The sequence below is a fragment of the Borostomias antarcticus genome, assembly GCF_949987555.1.
Source record: "Borostomias antarcticus genome assembly, chromosome: 24".
Classification (NCBI taxonomy): Eukaryota; Metazoa; Chordata; class Actinopteri; order Stomiiformes; family Stomiidae; genus Borostomias; species Borostomias antarcticus.
Genome location: NC_140257.1, coordinates 6,774,538 through 6,795,523, shown reverse-complemented (window position 1 = coordinate 6,795,523; position 20,986 = coordinate 6,774,538). Strand labels below are relative to the sequence as shown.

At 48.6% G+C, this 20,986-nt stretch overlaps 1 protein-coding gene across 3 annotated transcripts in view; it reads right to left on the bottom strand.

Annotated features, from left to right (window-relative positions):
* dlg1b (discs large MAGUK scaffold protein 1b) overlaps nt 1-20,986 on the bottom strand; it is a 116,149-nt gene that overhangs the window by 41,219 nt on the left and 53,944 nt on the right. For all 3 annotated transcript variants that reach the window (XM_084458374.1, XM_084458372.1, XM_084458373.1), the window contains one exon: nt 16,950-17,123. In XM_084458374.1, coding sequence (XP_084314500.1) covers nt 16,950-17,123 — 174 coding nt within the window. The remainder of the gene's footprint in view (nt 1-16,949; nt 17,124-20,986) is intronic.

Here is a 20,986-nt window from a genome sequence, read left to right as displayed (position 1 = left end):
TCACACCGTTGTCTGTAAACTCTAGAGACTGTAGTGTGTGAAAATCCCAGGAGGGCAGCCGTTTCTGATATGCTAGAACCACCATGCCTGGCACAAACAACACTGGAAAGTCACATGGTTACACATTCATTCAGTCACTGAGATTTTCAGATCTCCAGAAGTTTAACAACCTTCAATTGACAAAGACACCATTTACGTGGACATTTGGGATACAAGTTCACGCTTGTACCATTAGTTAGGACTCATGCCTTTGACCTCTGTGACATCAGAGAGGATCTCATGCAGCTCCTGTTGTTGGCAGCACTGCAGGAGTGCTATAGAGTTTGAAAGGGCTTGATCGTTGTTGTGCTACTGCACAACAAGACCCATGACAACCAGCAATGAAGCGCTGCTGCTAAAATTAGCCCGGATCGACAACATTGATCTGAGAGCCCTACTTTCGGAGCGCCGCTTGAAAATCCTCCAACAATGGGGCTTAATTGCTCCAAATGAACACAAACGCGCTGCACGACACAACACGCAGAGCAGAGATTACATTTCAATTGCATAAGATTGCCGCCTGTCAACGTAGCAACATTGCAACAATCAGAGTGATAGAACGGTGGCTTCAATCTGGCAATTAAAGTCTTTTCTCTGGCTAATTGCAGAGAAGAGGTTAGAAAAAAAACGACCGACTCCCGAGGGAAGAAGAACTGATCAGATGAGGACATTCAGCTACACACAGAGTACATCTCTGCTGGTGACACAAAAAAATCACACACTGAAAGAATGCTTGGAGTCATCAGGTCACCAGCAAATGACACGCAATACAATCCAAGGACAAACAGACTTGGTAGATTCCCTATGAAGTTCCACAATATTCTCAGCTCAACGACTAGAAATCTATAACATCTCAATCAGCAGTAACGCATTCCCTTAATGAAACCAGCGATATCAATTTGACACTTCCCAAAAGCAGCACACATTGCGGACCCTAAGACTGGAATATCCCTGACACAATGCTGTCAGGAGGACACTAGGAAATGCACCGCAGCTCGTAGAGTTTATTGACCTAATGAAGTTGAGGTGTACCTTGTCGAAGGAGAACGGGACCCACGGTACGTCGGGCCTCGCGCCTCTGCCACCGGTGGCTTTAGCTGTACTTTTGGTGGGGCTCCTCTTCACGCTGTCCCGGAGGTTAATGAAACGGCTCCTGGCTTTGCAGGAGGCAGGAAGGGTACAGGCGGTAAATCTGGCCAGGGACGCCTGGACCTGTGGATGGTCTTGTTGCCGGTAGGGCTGCTGCTGCTGTTGCATTTGGTGTTGCTGCTGAAACTGTTGTTGTTGTTGATTATGCTGCTGCACTTGTTGTTGCTGCTGTAGTTGCTGTTGCTGGTGTAGCTCTATAGCGTGCTGCCTTTGAAGGGGGTGAAGGTGTGCAAGGGACTCCTGGAGGTTGAGGTTCGCCCGCTGGTTCCCGGTGACTGGCTTGGCTGCTCCCTGCTCTCCTCCGTTCGAGGCCTTGGAGCCGTACTCGCGCCTCGGATAGTATGTACTCGTCATTCTCTTTAGCTAAGCAGAACTCGAAGAGATGAAAGATTCCAGAGTGGAAAACGGGAAGAGAAAATTATCTTTCCTTCCAGCTTGCAAGGAGTCGGTTAGTTTCTTAGCTGCAGCACTAAAGAACAAGGCACGGAGCGGCCAAACCGACAGCAGGCAAACCCAGTCTGGTTTCTTAGGCTTTAGCCCCCTCGGCCATCTTGCTGGTGCTGCGTATTTCGAAGAGAGAACCCCCTCTCTCGCTCTTCCCCACTCTTTCTATCGCGCTTACCCTCTCGCACACTCACCCCCTCCCTCTACTCTATCTCTCTCACTTGCTCTCTTTCTCTAACTCACCCCCTCCCTCTTCCGTTGCCTCTCATCTCCTCTCATTCTCATGCCAATTAATAGGCTCTAGTGAGCATGGCACATGTCAGCACAGGGGGCCCCTCTACCAGCATGAATAATCAATGTTGCCCCCGGATTGGGATACAGTCATACTGTACATATTCTTCGTCAGCAGCATGAGATTGCAACAAGGAGTCACTGTTCAAAAAGTAGGGCTGTGAATCATTATTATTAAGGTATATTATATAAGTCCCTAATGTGACATGGACACTTCTGTAAAATGTGATTTTTCATTTTCCAACGTGGTGTTTCGGGCACCGGGTTTGATGAGCCAAAGATTTGCATCTGGTGCTGCTGCAGAAGCTGCTATTGGTAGTCTGGTTTGGGGAGTATTTCCTGTTGGTAGTCTGGTTTGGGGAGTATTTCCTGCTGTAAAACAATGTCAAATCTGACTAAGCTATTAGACTTCACAACTCATTGAGAAAGCACACCCTGTTGCAAGAAATTATATTTGATCATTCATTATTTTCAAAGCGTAATGTTGAGAGCTTGTGTTCTCCTCGTTGTCAAAACGTAATTGATGTTCTTTTCCTCTCATCAATGCTACTCAATGGACTTATTATCAATCTTACAAAGTTATTCGCAATCTTACAAAGTTGCTGCAAAGATGCAACTACTGTAGACTTCCTTCAACAAGGAGACTTGTGTGAAGGATATAAAAACACACCAAGACAAAGATAAAGTACTTAGCAAACAATCTGTAGGGATCCAATCAACACAGTCGTATGCTAGTTGGTTTGAACCATTATCGTATAGTTTTTACATTTTACAAGTCTCTTCCTGGGTATGAATCTGAAAAGAAATCCGTCCTCAAGATTGATGGAATTGTGTAGCTAAAATTTCTCGATTATGCCGACGATGGCTTAGCTGGTCGTCCTACTGTTCCCCACAAACCTGTTTCCTCAGAGGGGGACCTCTTCCAACCAATGAAGCAATGTTGGCTTAAGCACTGTGACAGATGGCTGGATGTATGGATGCAATATACAGTCTATACATGTAAATTATAAATGGCCGAATGATTTATAGAACAGAAAATATGTCTAATAACCCACATACTAGCATTGGCATGACAACTACTGCTCTGCAATGCAATTGGACTGAGGCCTAATTTCGTAAGTGGATTTAGATGAGGCGAGCTACATGACGTGGGGGGGTGCTTTTCAGACCCCCCCCCCCCTTACGCATTCAAAGGCGATACGGCCCTCTGCTGCACACAAATACCAATATACATGTCCAGTAACAGGCATCTATATAGGTCCATATACATGCCAATAAAGCAGGGGCTGTAACATCCCCCCAGAGTTCTGTTTCCAAAACCAATAAAGCTGTGTCCAATCCACAAACCAATAACCACCGTGTGTAGCAGCCACCACGGCACCTACGCCTATGATGGAAGAGAGGGCCTTTCAACATTTATTGATATGAATTCACATATTGACGCGAATATCAATACACAATAACGATTAGTCGACGGTGTGCATCTTCAACAGAGTCCACGTAATGTGACATATTGCTTATGTTGTTCAAAACAAATGAAGCTCGATAGCTAGAGGCAGAGTAATAGCCCGTTTGGAAGGGGGAGGGATATTCTACACTGCATTACTATACGTCAACATGTGGGACAAATTCTGGGGCTATCGGCAGCACTATTATCTACTATGTTTAATCATTTCGGCTGTGTGACCCTGTTATGAAACTAAAAATACAGGCATAATTTCACCTCTCTGTGACATGAAAAGACATCCAGTTGTAATCTAATACATGGCTTCCTATAATGAGAGGTGCCATGCTAAATGTCACTGGAAATCTGTGGAGGATTAAGATTAGCGGCCGGTTGTGGAACAGTGCGTCTCCTGCGCCATCTACAGGCCACACATGATAACACATCTATGCAGGTTTGGTCCATGGATGACATCCATCATCCTTTTCAACCTCTCTGCTGGACACTGTTCAACCAAATACATATGGAAGAGCTCAACTGAGCTCCTAAATGATCTGACCCCTACTCTGCTTATGAAAGACAACATTCCTCAATATATTGAATATACTCATAGTGGTTATTATCTGATTCACATTTTCTGATTACCTGCTTGAATTTATGTTGTATGTATGTATGTATAGATGTATAGATGTATGTATGTATGTATGTATGTATGCAACATAATGTAAGCAGATGCCATTTGTCCTTCCTCCTAGCGTGTGCGTGTGTGTGCGTGCGCGTGTGTGCATGTCTGTGCGCGCGCGTGTGCATGTCTGTGTGTGTCGGTGTGTGTGTGTGTGTGTGTGTGTGTGAGCAGCGCCTGGGTGGCAGGGCTCTGTCTGAGGCAGTAAATAGGGAGGAGGGGGGCTTAGTGCTGCGTGTCAGGAGCCAGCGGGTTGCTAGGCAACGCTGGGAAAGGCATGTGCTACTGCAGGGTTTCCTCAACATCAGCCCCTCAACACCAGCCCCTCAACACCAGCCCCTCAACACCAGCCCCTCAACATCACCCCCTCAACATCACCCCCTCAACATCACCCCCTCAACACCAGCCCCTCAACACCAGCCCCTCAACACCACCCCCTCAACACCACCCCCTCAACATCACCCCCTCAACACCAGCCCCTCAACACCAGCCCCTCAACACCAGCCCCTCAACACCAGCCCCTCAACACCAGCCCCTCAACACCACCCCCTCAACACCACCCCCTCAACATCACCCCCTCAACATCACCCCCTCAACACCAGCCCCTCAACACCAGCCCCTCAACATCAGCCCCTCAACATCAGCCCCTCAACATCCCCCCCTCAACATCCCCCCCTCAACACCAGCCCCTCAACATCAGCCCCTCAACATCAGCCCCTCAACATCGCCGTGTTCATGCAGGTCTCCATAACACAAGCATCTCTGAGTCCGGCTTAATTGATCGTGTAAACAGGCTACCGGCATTAGAGAGGATGATGCAATTAATTGCCGTTATGAGTGATTTACGACCGAAAAATGAGTCTCCAGACAAACGGCTAACAGTTTTGGACGTCCCTGCATTCAACCAACCACTACCCACATCCTTTTAAAACCTTATGGAAATAATAATCATGAGTTAAGACTCTGCTACCAAATGCTGCATCCACATCACATTACTGACACTTCCGGCACAACATCATAACACTGCGTTTATGCATTTTCACTGTCTTAGATGCTTCCTGCGTTACTAGTTGATGCAGGTCTCTCAACGCCTCCGACACGGCAATTAATCCTTTCAATCCCGACAGTCGTCCTGCCCTGGCGTGTCAGAAGGGCCGTCCATGAGACGGTCCTGTATCTTCTGCCCCCACGCCACAGCGTATCTCAGTATTCAATAACCAGGGCCGCCAGTTGCCCCGATCGTGTCACCGAAACCCGTAATACACAAACGACATGACGCAGCTGTAGCTCCCGCGGTGCTACACCTTATCCCACCTTGTTTTTCACGCCTGGCCCGTCTGGGGCGTCATGTCGGGGGGGGGGGGGGGGGGGGAGACGACGGAATCGATCCCCTCGCCGCCGAAGCAGCGAAACACAAACGCTGAAACGGCGTGCGAGCTGGGTACGAGCCGCCCCGGTATACAAACGTGAGCTAGCGAGCGCACAACCCGCGACCGCACCGATCTGACTGTCAGGAGCACAGTATAAACAACCAAGAGAGCGTAGCCGTTTAGCACACACACGCGCACACACACACACGCGCACACACACACACAGACACACACACACACAGACACACACCCACACACACACAGTTTTCCCTCTCCCTTGACGTCGCATGAAACGACTCGTGGCGGCACAGGGCGGCACTTGGGCCCCGCTCTACTACGCCACGCCGCCGCCCCCCCCGCCCCCCCCCTCTCCGCGGGACTCTCCGGGGCGACCGACCGACCTACCAGCAGCCGCCTGTGCAGCCTCTTGGTCCTCCGCAGGGTGCCCATGATGCGGCGGCCCATCTTTTTAGCGTACCACACCGAGTTCAGCATGCTGCCGCTCGCTCGCCGCCGCCGTGGAGGAGCTGTGTGTCGGCGGCGCCGCTGCTGCTGCAGGCTGAGAGGTGGTGCTGGTGGTGGAGACGATCAGAGGGAGGGAGTGTGTGTGTGTGTGGGTGTGGGGAGGGGGGGGGGCTTTACTCCAGCTTCACTCTGGCTCGTGTGTGTGTGTGTCCCCCCCACCCCCTCCCTCCCTTGCTTCCTTCCTCCCCCCGCCCCCCCTCCCTCCCTCCCTCCCCGCTCGCTCGCAGACACAAACACACGGAGGCTGTGGAGGTGGGCTCGCTGGCGGACGACACACACGGACGCTCACCTTACTCCGCCCCCCCCACCCCCTCACCACCGCCCCCCGACCGCCCCGCCGATGACGAGCCGGGGGTAAAAACGTCTGAGGGAGCCGGAGGGAGCGTCGGGAGGAGCCGGGAGAACGGAGGTCTCTCGCTGCGGCAGCGGGGCGCCGAGGGGCTGACGCAGGCGTCCTCGTTAACTCTGGACGCTGGACGTGACAGGGGAGTGAAATCACCCGCTGGGGGGTGGATTAACCTGGGGGGGGGGGTGAGAGAGAGAGAGGGAGGGGCGAGAGAGAGAGAGAGGGAGAGAGAGGGGCGAGAGAGAGGGAGGGGCGAGAGAGAGAGAAAGAGAGAGAGAGGGAGAGAGAGAGTGTGCGCGTTTCGCCCGAGCTGAGGAGACGAGCGATTCTGTCCGTCTTTCTGTGTCCGTCTGGCGCGTGGAGAATGTCAGACTGGTGCAGAAGGACGGAGCGGAGAAAACAGAGAGGGTGTGTGTGTGTGTGTGCGTGTGTGAAAGAGAGAGAGAGAGAGAGAGAAGCGGGAGGAGAGGGAGAACGGTAGCCCGTCTTCAAATCTCCTCTCTGCATTTCTAAAACGCCGCTCGATTAAACTCCCCTCTTCTTTCCTCCTCCACTTGCTTTGCCCTCTCTACCTCCCCCCCCCCCCCCCCCCTCTCTCACCGTCATCCTAATTTCTCATCGTTAGCGTGGGGCTGGATCCAGGTGCATTCATCCTCCTCATCCCTCCATGCCCGGCTCTGAAAATGAGTCAGCAGGGGAGGCTAGCGCCGGCGGAGCGCTGACTGAACGCTCGGTTGACGGGGGGGGGCGAGCGGGGGAGGGTCGGAGAGGGGGGTGTAGGGTGGGTGGGTGGCTGGAGGTATATATCCCCCCGAATCCCTCCCCAGGGGGAACACGCGGAACACTCTCTCCCGAGCGGCGTGCGCCACGGCGTCATCGCTCAGCCTCAGCTGTCTCGGTAGATGCTTATAGTTGCCCCTCTCCAACCGGAAGGTTCCATCGCTTGGCTCGAGACGCGTGACATTGTTAAGAGTGGGAATTAGTAGCCTCTCAAGCAACTGTTGATAGTTACAATTTCCCCTTTTTCCCGTGTGACTCTGGGGAGGGCGCCGTTTCCTTAGCGATGCGCTTGGTCCGCCGGCGGCCGGCGCGTCACACTGGAGTCCGGCGCGCGCGGGATGGAGGCATGCGCGCACGCCGTCGTCACGGCGCCGTCAATCTCCGTCCAGGGACGGGAAGCAGCACTCTGTCCCACCTTCCCCCCCGTCATAGAAACCCTCACTAAACCTGTCCTTGTCCTTCTCCAGAGGTCCCCCCCCCCCTCTCTCTCTCTCCCCCCCTCCCGCTTTGATCTCTCCCTCGGTATCTCATCCGCCGTCCTCAATTTTCTCGGTGTCAGTGCTTCCTTTGGTCCGCGTCGGTGTTTATCTCCCGCGTTGCCATGGCGAGGGAGGGAGAGAGAGAGAGAGAGAGAGAGAGAGAGGGGGGGGGGAGAGAGAGAGAGAGAGAGAGAGAGAGGGGGAGAGAGGGGGAGAGAGAGAGAGAGAGAGAGAGAGAGGGGGAGAGAGAGAGAGAGAGAGAGAGAGAGGGGGAGAGAGGGGGAGAGAGAGAGAGAGAGAGAGAGAGAGAGGGAGAGAGAGAGAGAGAGAGGGAGCGGGGGAGAGAGAGAGAGAGAGAGAGAGGGGGAGAGAGAGAGAGAGAGGGAGAGAGGGGGAGAGAGAGAGAGGGGGGGGGCGCAGGTGACAGAGAGAGGGAGGGGGGAAGAGCTCGTACGCCTCATCCCCTCCCTGCTACGACCACGCTTTCTTCCTCCCGCTAGTGTCTTTCTGGGAAATATGACTCCGTTCGGTTGTGTCACGGCGGCGGGGGTAGCGGTAGCAGGTGCGGAGGTAGAGGCGTGGAGGTAGTGGCGTGGAGGTAGGAGGCGCGGGGGTAGGAGGCGCGGGGGTAGCGGGCGCGGAGGTCGCTAGCAGCGAGAGGGCAGCTGGAGTTGTGAGAGGACGACGGGCCGCAGGATGACGGAACTGCGCCGCCAATGTTTTATAGCGTTTAACGACCTGCCAGAGTTACGGTCCTCATTATGGGTGAATGTTTAACACGCACACGCATACACACACACACACACACCCACACACCCACAAAACACACACACGTTGGGAAAGAGAGAAAGGTCTTATCCCAACAGTGATGCGCAACACTGACTATTTAGGTATACCTGTACAGTTCAAGAGAAAATCGAAGAAGCTTCTGACACATTCCAAGACGTGCTTTGTTTACAAACTCTACACAGTGTCTTTTAAAATATATTTTAACCTTCATTTAACAAAGTGTGGAGTAATACAAATGTATTTTTCAAGAGTGTCTGGCCAAGACAGGCAGCAGTATGGTTGCAAACACAAAACGAACAACAATTAAAAATGAAAAAAGGACAAATTACAAAATAAGAAATATTCATCAACATTCAAAACATCTACAGCCAGATTGCGCTTGCTTCCATGTCATTTAAAAACACTTCTAATGCATCCAGTGAGAACAGCTCCTGAAGATTCAGGTCATTTAGCAACTGATTCCAAGCAGATGGAGCAGCACACTATACCTGAACACCTATTTTCCTAGTTCAGTACGGACTTCAGAACAAGACAACTTCCCATACTTTGTTGGAGGGTGTCGATCTGTATACAAGATGAAAGCAGACCAAGAATAGCCTTATATAATATATATAAAGGATACCAATAGTTTGGTGGCGGACAATGCAGATCATCCAAGCCCAGCACACAAAGAGCAATGGTGAGTTTGGGATTTAAAAAGTGTAATTAAACCTCCATGGTAGACAGGATCCAGTGTGTACGCATTGCAGAGATGCCAGTCCATCACAGTCAGAAAGGTGGCTGCAACAAGTCTCCTTTTGGCCTCGAAGGGAAAACCAGACTTGCTGCAGCCACCTTAACGTTTGTCTGTGCTGGACTATGACGTGTCTATAATACCCGTTTTCCACCAAGATGACTGCCTGTAAACAGGCTTTTTAAAAGCGGGACCACCTGGAAGGAACCCCTGGGGGGGCCGGCGATGGAGACCATTCCTATCGCGGTGCCTTCCCCTTGATTTTCTGGTGCGTCATGTTTGACATCACAAGCGCGTTGGTGGGGCGAGAGTTGGAGCGAGCAGCGGCGTGTTACTGGAACGGCTACGTTTGATTGGCCAGGCGTCGCCAGCCTGATCTCGTCACCTCACATTCTATTTCATTCCGCAGATCAGTCTGGATATCCATCAGATCATTCTAACTGAATCCACTCGAACCGAGATTGGTTCATGCCAATCACAACCGTTTATCTAATATGGGGCGGGTTTAATAAAATGACGCTGTAGAGAAATTTTCGCTGATTGTTTGTAGGTCTATCCAATTGCGTCCAGAGGATTTTTCATCTACGCCTGTTGGTAGTGCCCCTTGGTAACGCCCCTTGGTAACGCCCCTTGGGAATCGGAAAGCAACCTAGTTTCCAGATCCTTTGCATATTTGTGAATTGGGTCTGGCGAAGACTGTTTGATAGTAAACAGACAAAAATGTTTTTTAAGCCATTTAATTGATTTTGGTTTCTACTATCAGCCTCTAGTTTATCGTGGTACAAAATATATTTTTATAATTCCGAATTGGAAGTGGTTTTCAAGAGTTTCTGGATGTAGCCTTTTGCATCAGAATGCGAAAGTGTAACCTAAACTTGTTGGCAGCTCTAAAAGCCTGAACATGATCAAAGAAACCCACACATGAACAATGAACAAATACTCAGCTAGCAAGCTAAACAACCTAACAAGCGTACTCTCTATAAGTAGCAGGACAACAAAGAAATGACTGTCTACTACAGTACACAATTTGCCTCCATCGCTGCCAATCGGAGCTGGAGCCGATAAATGCCTGTGCCCATTGCAGAGTCGTCAGACACGGGGCTGAATGCCGAGGGTACCCTTTCCCATGAAGACAAAGCCTAGATGTTAGTGGGGTAGTCGAGTTTTTGGGGTCAGTGGGAATTGGGTTAAGTTTATTAGCTTCAGCCTGACACAGACTGAACTCCCATTTGGTTTCACCTCATTGTTCAGTCTGAACAGGCTCCCATTGCAGCCGCTTTACGAGATTGGCGTTGCTGAAGGATTCCTCAGTGATTGGTTCATTCCATGACCAATCACATTGCACAGTTTAAATAAAAGGGCCCATTCAAAAGATGCTGATTGGCCTGGTTGGAATTCCAACCAAGAGATCCCTCTGGACGAGCGCCTTTCCAGACCCTGAATCGCATTTTAAAAATTTGATTCAGGGGCTGGAGCCAGGCTATATTAGCTAATTTAGCTTGCCAGTGTATAATGTCCCACTTCTAATAACCATTTGTGTGCCCTGCAGGAAGTCCCCAACTCGATCACTGTGCAAGGAAAAAGGCGTATGGCGACCAATGACGGAAGTAATGTCAAGCATGTCACTGATTCTGTGTAACGGAAAATGAACAGGAAATTACAGCTGTTGTTGTCAGTGTTGAGGTCACTTCAATCCTGACACACAATTGTCCTGTGTGACGATTCATTTCCTGACCAAATCAAAATAGAACTGAACCCAACCTGCTCCCTTCTTTATGAATCACAGAACCAGGCAAACAGAGGTAACAAAACACGCATGCCTCTGCACATACAAAACAATAAGTCTTCTATGGGCAGCTACTTAAGCATGGCTGAACAAAATGTGCGGTTTTGTACAGGCAGTACGTTAGTATTAGTTAGGTGTTAGTTAGTCCAACACCAGACATAGCCTAATCATAGAAGAGCAGTCATATTCAACAGAAAGCATCGGCTTTTCTCAACAGCTCCAGGTGCACTTCAGTCTCCCGATGAGGAGGATGGCGGCTTGAATCCCACAGACTACGCCATCTCACCCAGACGTATTATTTAGAGCGAGCCGAAACCACCAAAACACACATTCCACACACTAAGCCATCTCACCTAGACATTCTTTAGGCCTACAGCAGTCTACACCACCAGACACACAGCCCTCGGATGGTGGTGGTTGTCAACAAGAGACTTGATTGAAGTTCAAACTGTCAGCCACACCGGTTAAAGCCCATTCCCAAACCAACCGCAGTGCAGCCCGCTCTACAAACATGAAGCATCTATAAGCGAGCGAGAGTTGGGGGGGGGGAAAAGGTTACCTGGAAAAGTGCCTGGCTTTGGGGGTAGGGGACGGAGGAGCATGAAGGGAGGGGGCTCTCCTGGCCTGGGGGGCGCGGGGTGGTGGGCGTAAGGGGAGGGAGGTCCCCGTCAAAGATGCATTCCAGAGACGCTACCTACAGAAGGGGGCGCATGGAGCTGAAAGGGTTACCAGTGCTGATACAGCAGAAGACGGGTAGAAAAGCAGTGTTAATAAGAAAGGTTGAAAGAGAGAGCGAGAGAGAGATGAGGGTGAGAGAGGGAGGGAGAGAGCAAATGAAAAAGGAATGAGGGTGAGAGTGAGAGATGAGGGTGAGAGAGATGAGGGTGAGAGAGTGATGAGAGAGAGATGAGGGTGAGATGAGTGAGAGGAGGGTGAGAGAGAGAAGAGGGTGAGAGAGTAAGAGAGATGAGAGAGATGAGTGAGGGTGAGACAGTGAGAGAGAGAGATGAGGGTGAGACAGTGAGAGAGAGATGAGGGTGAGAGAGAGAGAGAGGAGGGTGAGAGAGAGAGATGAGGGTGAGAGAGTGAGAGAGATGAGGGTGAGAGAGGGTGAGAGAGAGGAGGGTGAGAGAGTGAGAGAGAGGAGGGTGAGAGAGAGAGATGAGGGTGAGAGTGAGAGATGAGGGTGAGAGACAGAGAGAGAGATGAGGGTGAGAGAGAGAGATGAGGGTGAGAGAGAGAGAGAGATGAGGGTGAGAGAGAGAGAGAGATGAGGGTGAGAGAGAGGAGGGTGAGAGAGTGAGAGAGAGGAGGGTGAGAGAGAGAGAGAGAGATGAGGGTGGGTGAGAGAGAGAGAGGAGGGTGAGAGAGTGAGAGAGAGAGGAGGGTGAGAGAGTGAGAGAGAGAGAGGAGGGTGAGAGAGTGAGAGGAGGGTGAGAGAGAGGCAAAGATTGGAAGAGAGACAGTGATAAGAGTAGAAACATCATATATACTCTATGAGGAGACGGAGAGAAAACAAGGACAGCTCAGCCTGTAGGGGAGGTGAGAACAGAGGAGTGAACCAGGAAGAGGAGCATGATGGGATGTGTACAAACGGATGCTGGCTGATCCTCATCCTGGAGAGTTACTGGCCTGGGCTCTCTGTTAGATGAGAGGTCTGGAGGGATCTTCTCCGACCACCTGATGGACAGTTTGCCAATAATCCGCCACTGATCTGCACGGTGCGTGCAATCAAGTGGGACAGCTTTTCCAATTAGAGCAATTAGTCTGTTTAATTAATTCAGAGTCATGCAGCGGCAGAGAGGTTTGCTGACCCATACGGCAAGCTCTCTAGGACCGGCAGTCCGTTGCGTTGAGCGCAGACGATGAAGCTGCAGGTGACGGACACAGCGTGGCCAGACCTCAACACTCCGGACCAAACAAGTCATCCAGCCGTTGCGGGGTCATCCAAATATCACATGACCTCTGCGATCTGCTATTATCATCACAACAACAATGATAAATGGCTTTATTTGTTGTAGCCTACTGGAGCTTAGGAAGATGGGGGTTGTTTGTTTGTCATAATGCATGGTCAGCAACTCAAAAATTCAAGAGGTGTCATGTGTACCTCAAGCCTCATAGGCCGGGAGCCAGGTCCACCCCTCAGGATGTTTTTTGCTACCCTTTTTTCACTATTACATCCTGTTAGCCCAGACCTTGGGTCATCACAAGTTGATAACCAGCACTCCTGGTCTCATGGGCCCCAAAAAAAAACTTTTTGGGAAACTTTCCTGGAGAAATGATGTACAGTAAATGCAAATATTAAAATACTGCAACTGCATTAATAATAAGCAGCAAAGAGATCTAAGAACTAAAAAAAAAAGGTTCTATTTTATGTTTGAGCTGTTTTAGTTTCTCCTTTCGGCTGTATTGAGTGTTTATCTGTAGGTTCATAAAGTTGACTCTATTGATGGTTGGCTTCTTGATACCTAGTGATGACTGTGCACTACATGAGTATATTGATTTAGACAAGCTATCTGCATAATATACACCAAATATAGTTTAAATACCATTCAAAGCCTTTCCTACTATAATATTTTTATAGTATATATATTTTCATGATATTCACTTCAGATAGCATGGCAGTACATTATTAACGTATTGTTAAATACAAGAAATATGCTTACTCCCATTTGGAAGGGTAGTTACTGTACTTTGGCCGCAGCAAGTGTAATCTTCTAGACAGAAAGGTCATCTTGGGCTTATATTGAAGCTCATAAACTTGGGAGTTTTTTTTATATATACAAGCGAGGCAGTAACATGTACAATAAAGTGCTTGAAAATAATTACTTTTGATGAGAATTTGTCAAGTGGAAAGACCGTTTTTTTGTTGTCTTTTGGGGTTTTTATGTTGAGGGTGATATTTGAAAAGAGAAAGGCAGCAAGCCCCAGAATCTTATTTTGCTAGTTTCCCCTATGTTTCAGGATCCTCCATGCAAAATGTCATACTTGTATGACTATTAATCCAGTTGCAGTAGCTTAATATTTGCATTTACATCATTTCACCAGAAACGTTTCCCAAAAAGTTTTTTTTTTGGGCCCCTGAGTTGGGAGTGCTCGTATCAATGTGTAAAGGCCCAAGGTCGGGGCAAACGGGAAATAATAGTGGAAAAAAAGGTAGCAAAAAGCATCCTGAGGGGTGGACCTGGCTACTGGCCAATCAGGGCTGAGACAGTTGACACACTGTGATGTGTGATCTTATACCAGAATTGCATAGTCACACACTTTTGGATTTCTACAACATGGTCTAAAATCCAAAGCAAAACATCTACTGTGGTTGACGTGTTTTTGCATCAGCGGAGCAACACCATGCTGAGACAGTATAACAGTACATTGGGGAGTGCTGGAGCATCAACAATAAGTGGGTACAGAACTACAAGCACCATGAAGAAGACGCCATGCTTCTCCGGGAAGCAGCAGAGAGACATTAAACAATAATGAGACCAAAGCAGATTCTGAACCATGGACAGAAACAGGACCTGCCTTGACTCTGGTCAGGAGTGATGCTATATGAACACATGATGGCAGTAGAGGCTCACTGCAAATCTTCACAGGCCAACATTTTATTAGTCAAGTTACTTGTGTGAAATCAATTATGTCAATTCCACTTCCCGCCAGTTACCCTGGGTAATTAACATGAACAGTGATCTAGATGGAGTTAGATACTGTGTTCTAGGATCAGCCATGCAATCTTGGCATTGGAATCCCCCAGGGAAATACTAGTGGGTTTTGTTTGAAACACTGTTTTGCCAAATATACCACATGACTGAACCATTTCAAACCTGTCTACTGTACATCTGCAAAAGCCAGATAATCATTTCAGAAGATGAATTGGTGATTGTACAAGGAAAGTAGGTTGTCTGATATATTGGATTGACCGATATATCGGGCTGATATTTGCATTTTATACCATATTGCGATATTATCGGCAGCTTTAAAAAAAGAAAAAAGTCTCTCTGAAATAGTCAGTCAGAGCATAAAAAGCCTGAAATGTAAAATAGGGTAAACAATAATGCCTGCCTAGAATGAGTCAGATGCCTTTTAGAGTTCGCTATTAATTATGGATATCAGAATCTTTGAGAGAGAGAAAAAAAATGCTGGTTGATATTAGGGCTGTCAATTGATTTAAAAAATCAATCTAATTAATTACATGATCTGTAATTAATTATCTAATTAATCGCAAATATTTTTTACTGGGAAACGCCCCCAAATGAAGATATTTCAATTAAGACATTACATTATTGTGACACAAGTAAAGCATTGAATAGACATTAGGTGCCTTTAGAAGTCAATATATTGTTTTATTAAATTATTTGCAATATCCTGTTATGTGTAAGGTCATCAAACAATCTGAGCAACATATTCAGCTTACGGCAATACATCTGTGAATTTTCAAACCCATTGTGCCTCTTGATGGCGGCTTATATTGGAGGATGTAATTTGCAACGCTCCCATAAGCTCATGTCTTCTACCATAGCAACTGACCTGCAGGCCATAGCAATTCATTTTGCGCCCGAGTTTGTTCATTTGTCTGAGGTATGCTTAGCCTATTCATTCTGCCTGCCCAACAGGGTCCGCTAGGTTAAATCGGTTAATAAAAAATAAAAATAAAGTAATTATTTTAAATTTAGATTAATTTGCATTAATTAAATGAACGCCTTCCTCTTCTCCAAAATATCGGAATCGGTATTGGCCGTGAAAAATCCATATCGGACAACCTCTAAATGAAGGCCCTCAATGAATCATGTCAATAAGCCTACAGTACCACACACACACACACACACACACACACAGCACACACATGACTGAAATACATAAAGCAACAAACAATACAGCCATGGACCACTGCAACTGTTCCCCTGCGAACGCCAATCCTATACAAAGCCACTGAACAATCGCCCACTGAGCTACACACTACGGCAAAGGGTGAGACAGTGATACATCAGCATGGATGATAGCATGAGCAGAAGACAACATACAGTATAGTTCAAATTATTTGGCTTCTACTTTTGTTATAATCTTATTAAACATTACAACTTAACACTGGCAATAACTTTTTTTTCATTTTTATCAAATACATTTCAGCAGTTTTGCTTAACTGATTTTTCAAAATACCGAGTCTACAGTAGGTGTTATAAAGTGAAGATTGGGTGCAGAAGCACTGTAACTATGATTTAAGACTGCAGGTCTGCTGCAACTCTTAGTTCTTTTAAATGAAGACTGAAGACTTTTCTTTTTGCTGCTGCTTTTTATTAAATCAAATAATTATTTATTCATACACTGCACTGTAACTTTTATTCCTGTATTTTATTTTCCCTGCATTTTGTTTTAAATGTCCTTTTTGCATTTAGTTTTATATGACCTTTTATGTGTTGCACTTTGTCTAGATGCTTTTAATGTCTCATTTAAAGCACTTTGAATTACCTTGTTGCTAAAATGTGCTTTACAAATAAACTTGCCTTGCCTTGCCTTGAAGGTCCCTCATACAGATCAAATACAGTACGGTACTGTAGTACGCATGTCTGGTTTAAATCCAAGTTTAGGCTACCTTTGGAATTGAACCCAAATCTTTTTCTGCAAACGTATTTGGAGAATTTGACCATGTTGCCTGTAAACCTTGTTGATGTACTGCAGGGGGCGACAGCATGAGAGCGTCAGCGGTGGGTACATGTATGGCATATGTGTGACTGGGGGGGGGGGGGGGGGCACAGGGCAGGGTGGAAAAGGACCCCTCCTCTCTCATCCTCCCTCCGTATGAGAGTGTTGTGCATGTGAGTGAGAACAGGTGTGTACAGGTCAGGTGTGTGAGGAAGAAAGAAAGACAGGAGGTGTATGCATGGGTATGACAGGAGGACAGAGAGAGAAAAGAGAATCAGGGAGAATGTGGTGTGTATGTGTGTGTGTGTGTGTGTGTGTGGACAGAGAAACAGATTGTGCATGCAAGAAGTACATAGCATATAAATGCGTGTCTGAGTGTGTGTGTGTGTGTGTGTGTGTATGTCTGTATGCGTGTGTACACTGTATGCATATGTGCGTGTGTGTGTGTGTCCTACCTTCATCGGCGAGATGTGTGCCTGGGCCACGTAGCCGTGGACGTTCTCGATCTGCGAGAGGTTCTTCTCGGCCACCTGGACCAGCTCGGGCGCGCTGGGGCCCTCGGGCTCGGTGAGCTGGGGCGAGCTCAGCTCCTGGGGGGTCGCCGGGTCCTCGTCCTGCTGCCGGTACTTCTGGAGGACCGAGAGAGAGAGAGAGACGGAGGACAGGGGCGGTGAGCGGTGCTGGGACATCATGTCCAGTATGGAGCAGAGGACGGCGTCACCACAGTCGCAACGTGGCTGAGCAAAGGGTGTGACCTGGTGTGAGATGCTTGCTTTAGTCTTCCTGTGGGTCAAAGGTCAACCTAATAGCATAGGCTGAGAGTTAGCCAGGGTTTGATCTGGCAGAAACACAGTCCAAGGATTAGCCTGAGATACAAGAGTCAACAGCTAAGAGGCTCTGGCCCATCTGGAAACATCTGTTCACTCCGATGCCTCTACAGCAGGTGTGTCCGTGGCCAGCCTGGCTGTGTACGGGGATATTGAGGTTGTGTACGGGGATATTGAGGCTGTGTACGGGGATATTGAGGCTGTGTACGGGGATATTGAGGCTGTGTACGGGGATATTGAGGTTGTGTACAGGGATATTGAGGTTGTGTACGGGGATATTGAGGCTGTGTACGGGGGGATATTGAGGATGTGTTCGGGGATATTGAGGTTGTGTACGGGGGGATATTGAGGATGTGTACGGGGATATTGAGGTTGTGTTCGGGGATATTGAGGATGTGTACGGGGATATTGAGGCTGTGTACGGGGGGATATTGAGGATGTGTACGGGGGGATATTGAGGTTGTGTACGGGGATATTGAGGTTGTGTTCGGGGATATTGAGGATGTGTACGGGGATATTGAGGTTGTGTTCGGGGATATTGAGGATGTGTACGGGGATATTGAGGCTGTGTACGGGGATATTGAGGTTGTGTTCGGGGATATTGAGGCTGTGTACGGGGATATTGAGGTTGTGTACGGGGATATTGAGGTTGTGTACGGGGATATGGAGGATGTGTACGGGGATATTGAGGTTGTGTACGGGGATATTGAGGTTGTGTACGGGGATATTGAGGTTGTGTTCGGGGATATTGAGGTTGTGTACGGGGATATTGAGGTTGTGTACGGGGATATTGAGGCTGTGTACGGGGGGATATTGAGGATGTGTTCGGGGATATTGAGGTTGTGTACGGGGGGATATTGAGGATGTGTACGGGGATATTGAGGTTGTGTTCGGGGATATTGAGGATGTGTACGGGGATATTGAGGCTGTGTACGGGGGGATATTGAGGATGTGTACGGGGGGATATTGAGGTTGTGTACGGGGATATTGAGGTTGTGTTCGGGGATATTGAGGATGTGTACGGGGATATTGAGGTTGTGTTCGGGGATATTGAGGATGTGTACGGGGATATTGAGGCTGTGTACGGGGATATTGAGGTTGTGTTCGGGGATATTGAGGCTGTGTACGGGGATATTGAGGTTGTGTACGGGGATATTGAGGTTGTGTACGGGGATATGGAGGATGTGTACGGGGATATTGAGGATGTGTACGGGGATATGGAGGATGTGTACGGGGATATGGAGGATGTGTACGGGGATATTGAGGATGTGTACGGGGATATTGAGGCTGTGTACGGGGATATTGAGGTTGTGTTCGGGGATATTGAGGCTGTGTACGGGGGGATATTGAGGATGTGTACGGGGGGATATTGAGGTTGTGTACGGGGATATTGAGGCTGTGTACGGGGGGATATTGAGGATGTGTACGGGGGGATATTGAGGTTGTGTACGGGGATATTGAGGTTGTGTACGGGGATATTGAGGCTGTGTACGGGGATATTGAGGATGTGTTCGGGGATATTGAGGCTGTGTACGGGGATATTGAGGATGTGTACGGGGATATGGAGGATGTGTACGGGGATATTGAGGTTGTGTACGGGGATATTGAGGTTGTGTACGGGGATATTGAGGCTGTGTACAGGGATATTGAGGATGTGTACAGGGATATTGAGGCTGTGTTCGGGGATATTGAGGCTGTGTACGGGGATATTGAGGCTGTGTTCGGGGATATTGAGGCTGTGTACGGGGATATTGAGGATGTGTACGGGGGGATATTGAGGATGTGTTCGGGGATATGGAGGATGTGTACGGGGGGATATTGAGGATGTGTTCGGGGATATTGAGGATGTGTACGGGGATATTGAGGATGTGTACGGGGGGATATTGAGGATGTGTTCGGGGATATGGAGGATGTGTACGGGGATATGGAGGATGTGTACGGGGATATTGAGGTTGTGTACGGGGATATTGAGGTTGTGTACGGGGATATTGAGGTTGTGTACGGGGATATTGAGGCTGTGTACGGGGATATTGAGGTTGTGTACGGGGATATTGAGGTTGTGTACGGGGATATTGAGGTTGTGTACGGGGATACTGAGGTTGTGTACAGGGATATTGAGGCTGTGTACGGGGGGATATTGAGGTTGTGTTCGGGGATATTGAGGCTGTGTACAGGGATATTGAGGCTGTGTACGGGGGGATATTGAGGTTGTGTTCGGGGATATTGAGGCTGTGTACGGGGGATATTGAGGTTGTGTACGGGGATATTGAGGCTGTGTACGGGGATATTGAGGCTGTGTACGGGGATATTGAGGATGTGTACGGGGATATTGAGGCTGTGTACGGGGATATTGAGGATGTGTACGGGGATATTGAGGATGTGTACGGGGATATTGAGGCTGTGTACGGGGATATTGAGGATGTGTACGGGGATATTGAGGATGTGTACGGGGATATTGAGGTTGTGTACAGGGATATTGAGGTTGTGTTCGGGGATATTGAGGCTGTGTACGGGGGATATTGAGGATGTGTTCGGGGATATGGAGGATGTGTACGGGGATATGGAGGATGTGTACGGGGATATTGAGGATGTGTACGGGGGGATATTGAGGTTGTGTACGGGGAAATTGAGGTTGTGTACGGGGATATTGAGGATGTGTACGGGGATATTGAGGTTGTGTACGGGGAAATTGAGGTTGTGTACGGGGATATTGAGGATGTGTACGGGGATATGGAGGATGTGTACGGGGATATTGAGGCTGTGTACGGGGATATTGAGGTTGTGTACGGGGATATTGAGGTTGTGTACGGGGATATTGAGGATGTGTACGGGGATATTGAGGATGTGTACGGGGATATTGAGGTTGTGTACGGGGATATTGAGGTTGTGTACGGGGATATTGAGGATGTGTTCGGGGATATTGAGGATGTGTACGGGGATATTGAGGATGTGTACGGGGATATTGAGGATGTGTACGGGGATATTGAGGATGTGTACGGGGATATTGAGGTTGTGTACAGGGATATTGAGGCTGTGTACGGGGGGATATTGAGGTTGTGTACGGGGATATTGAGGCTGTGTACGGGGATATTGAGGATGTGTACGGGGATATTGAGGATGTGTACGGGGATATTGAGGTTGTGTACGGGGAAATTGAGGATGTGTACGGGGATATTGAGGCTGTGTACGGGGATACTGAGGTTGTGTACAGGGATACTGAGGCTGTGTACGGGGGGATACTGAGGCTGTGTACGGGGGGATATTGAGGTTGTGTTCGGGGATATTGAGGCTGTGTACGGGGGGATATTGAGGTTGTGTTCGGGGATATTGAGGCTGTGTACGGGGGATATTGAGGTTGTGTACGGGGATATTGAGGCTGTGTACGGGGATATTGAGGCTGTGTACGGGGATATTGAGGATGTGTACGGGGATATTGAGGCTGTGTACGGGGATATTGAGGATGTGTACGGGGATATTGAGGATGTGTACGGGGATATTGAGGCTGTGTACGGGGATATTGAGGATGTGTACGGGGATATTGAGGATGTGTACGGGGATATTGAGGTTGTGTACAGGGATATTGAGGTTGTGTTCGGGGATATTGAGGCTGTGTACGGGGGATATTGAGGATGTGTTCGGGGATATGGAGGATGTGTACGGGGATA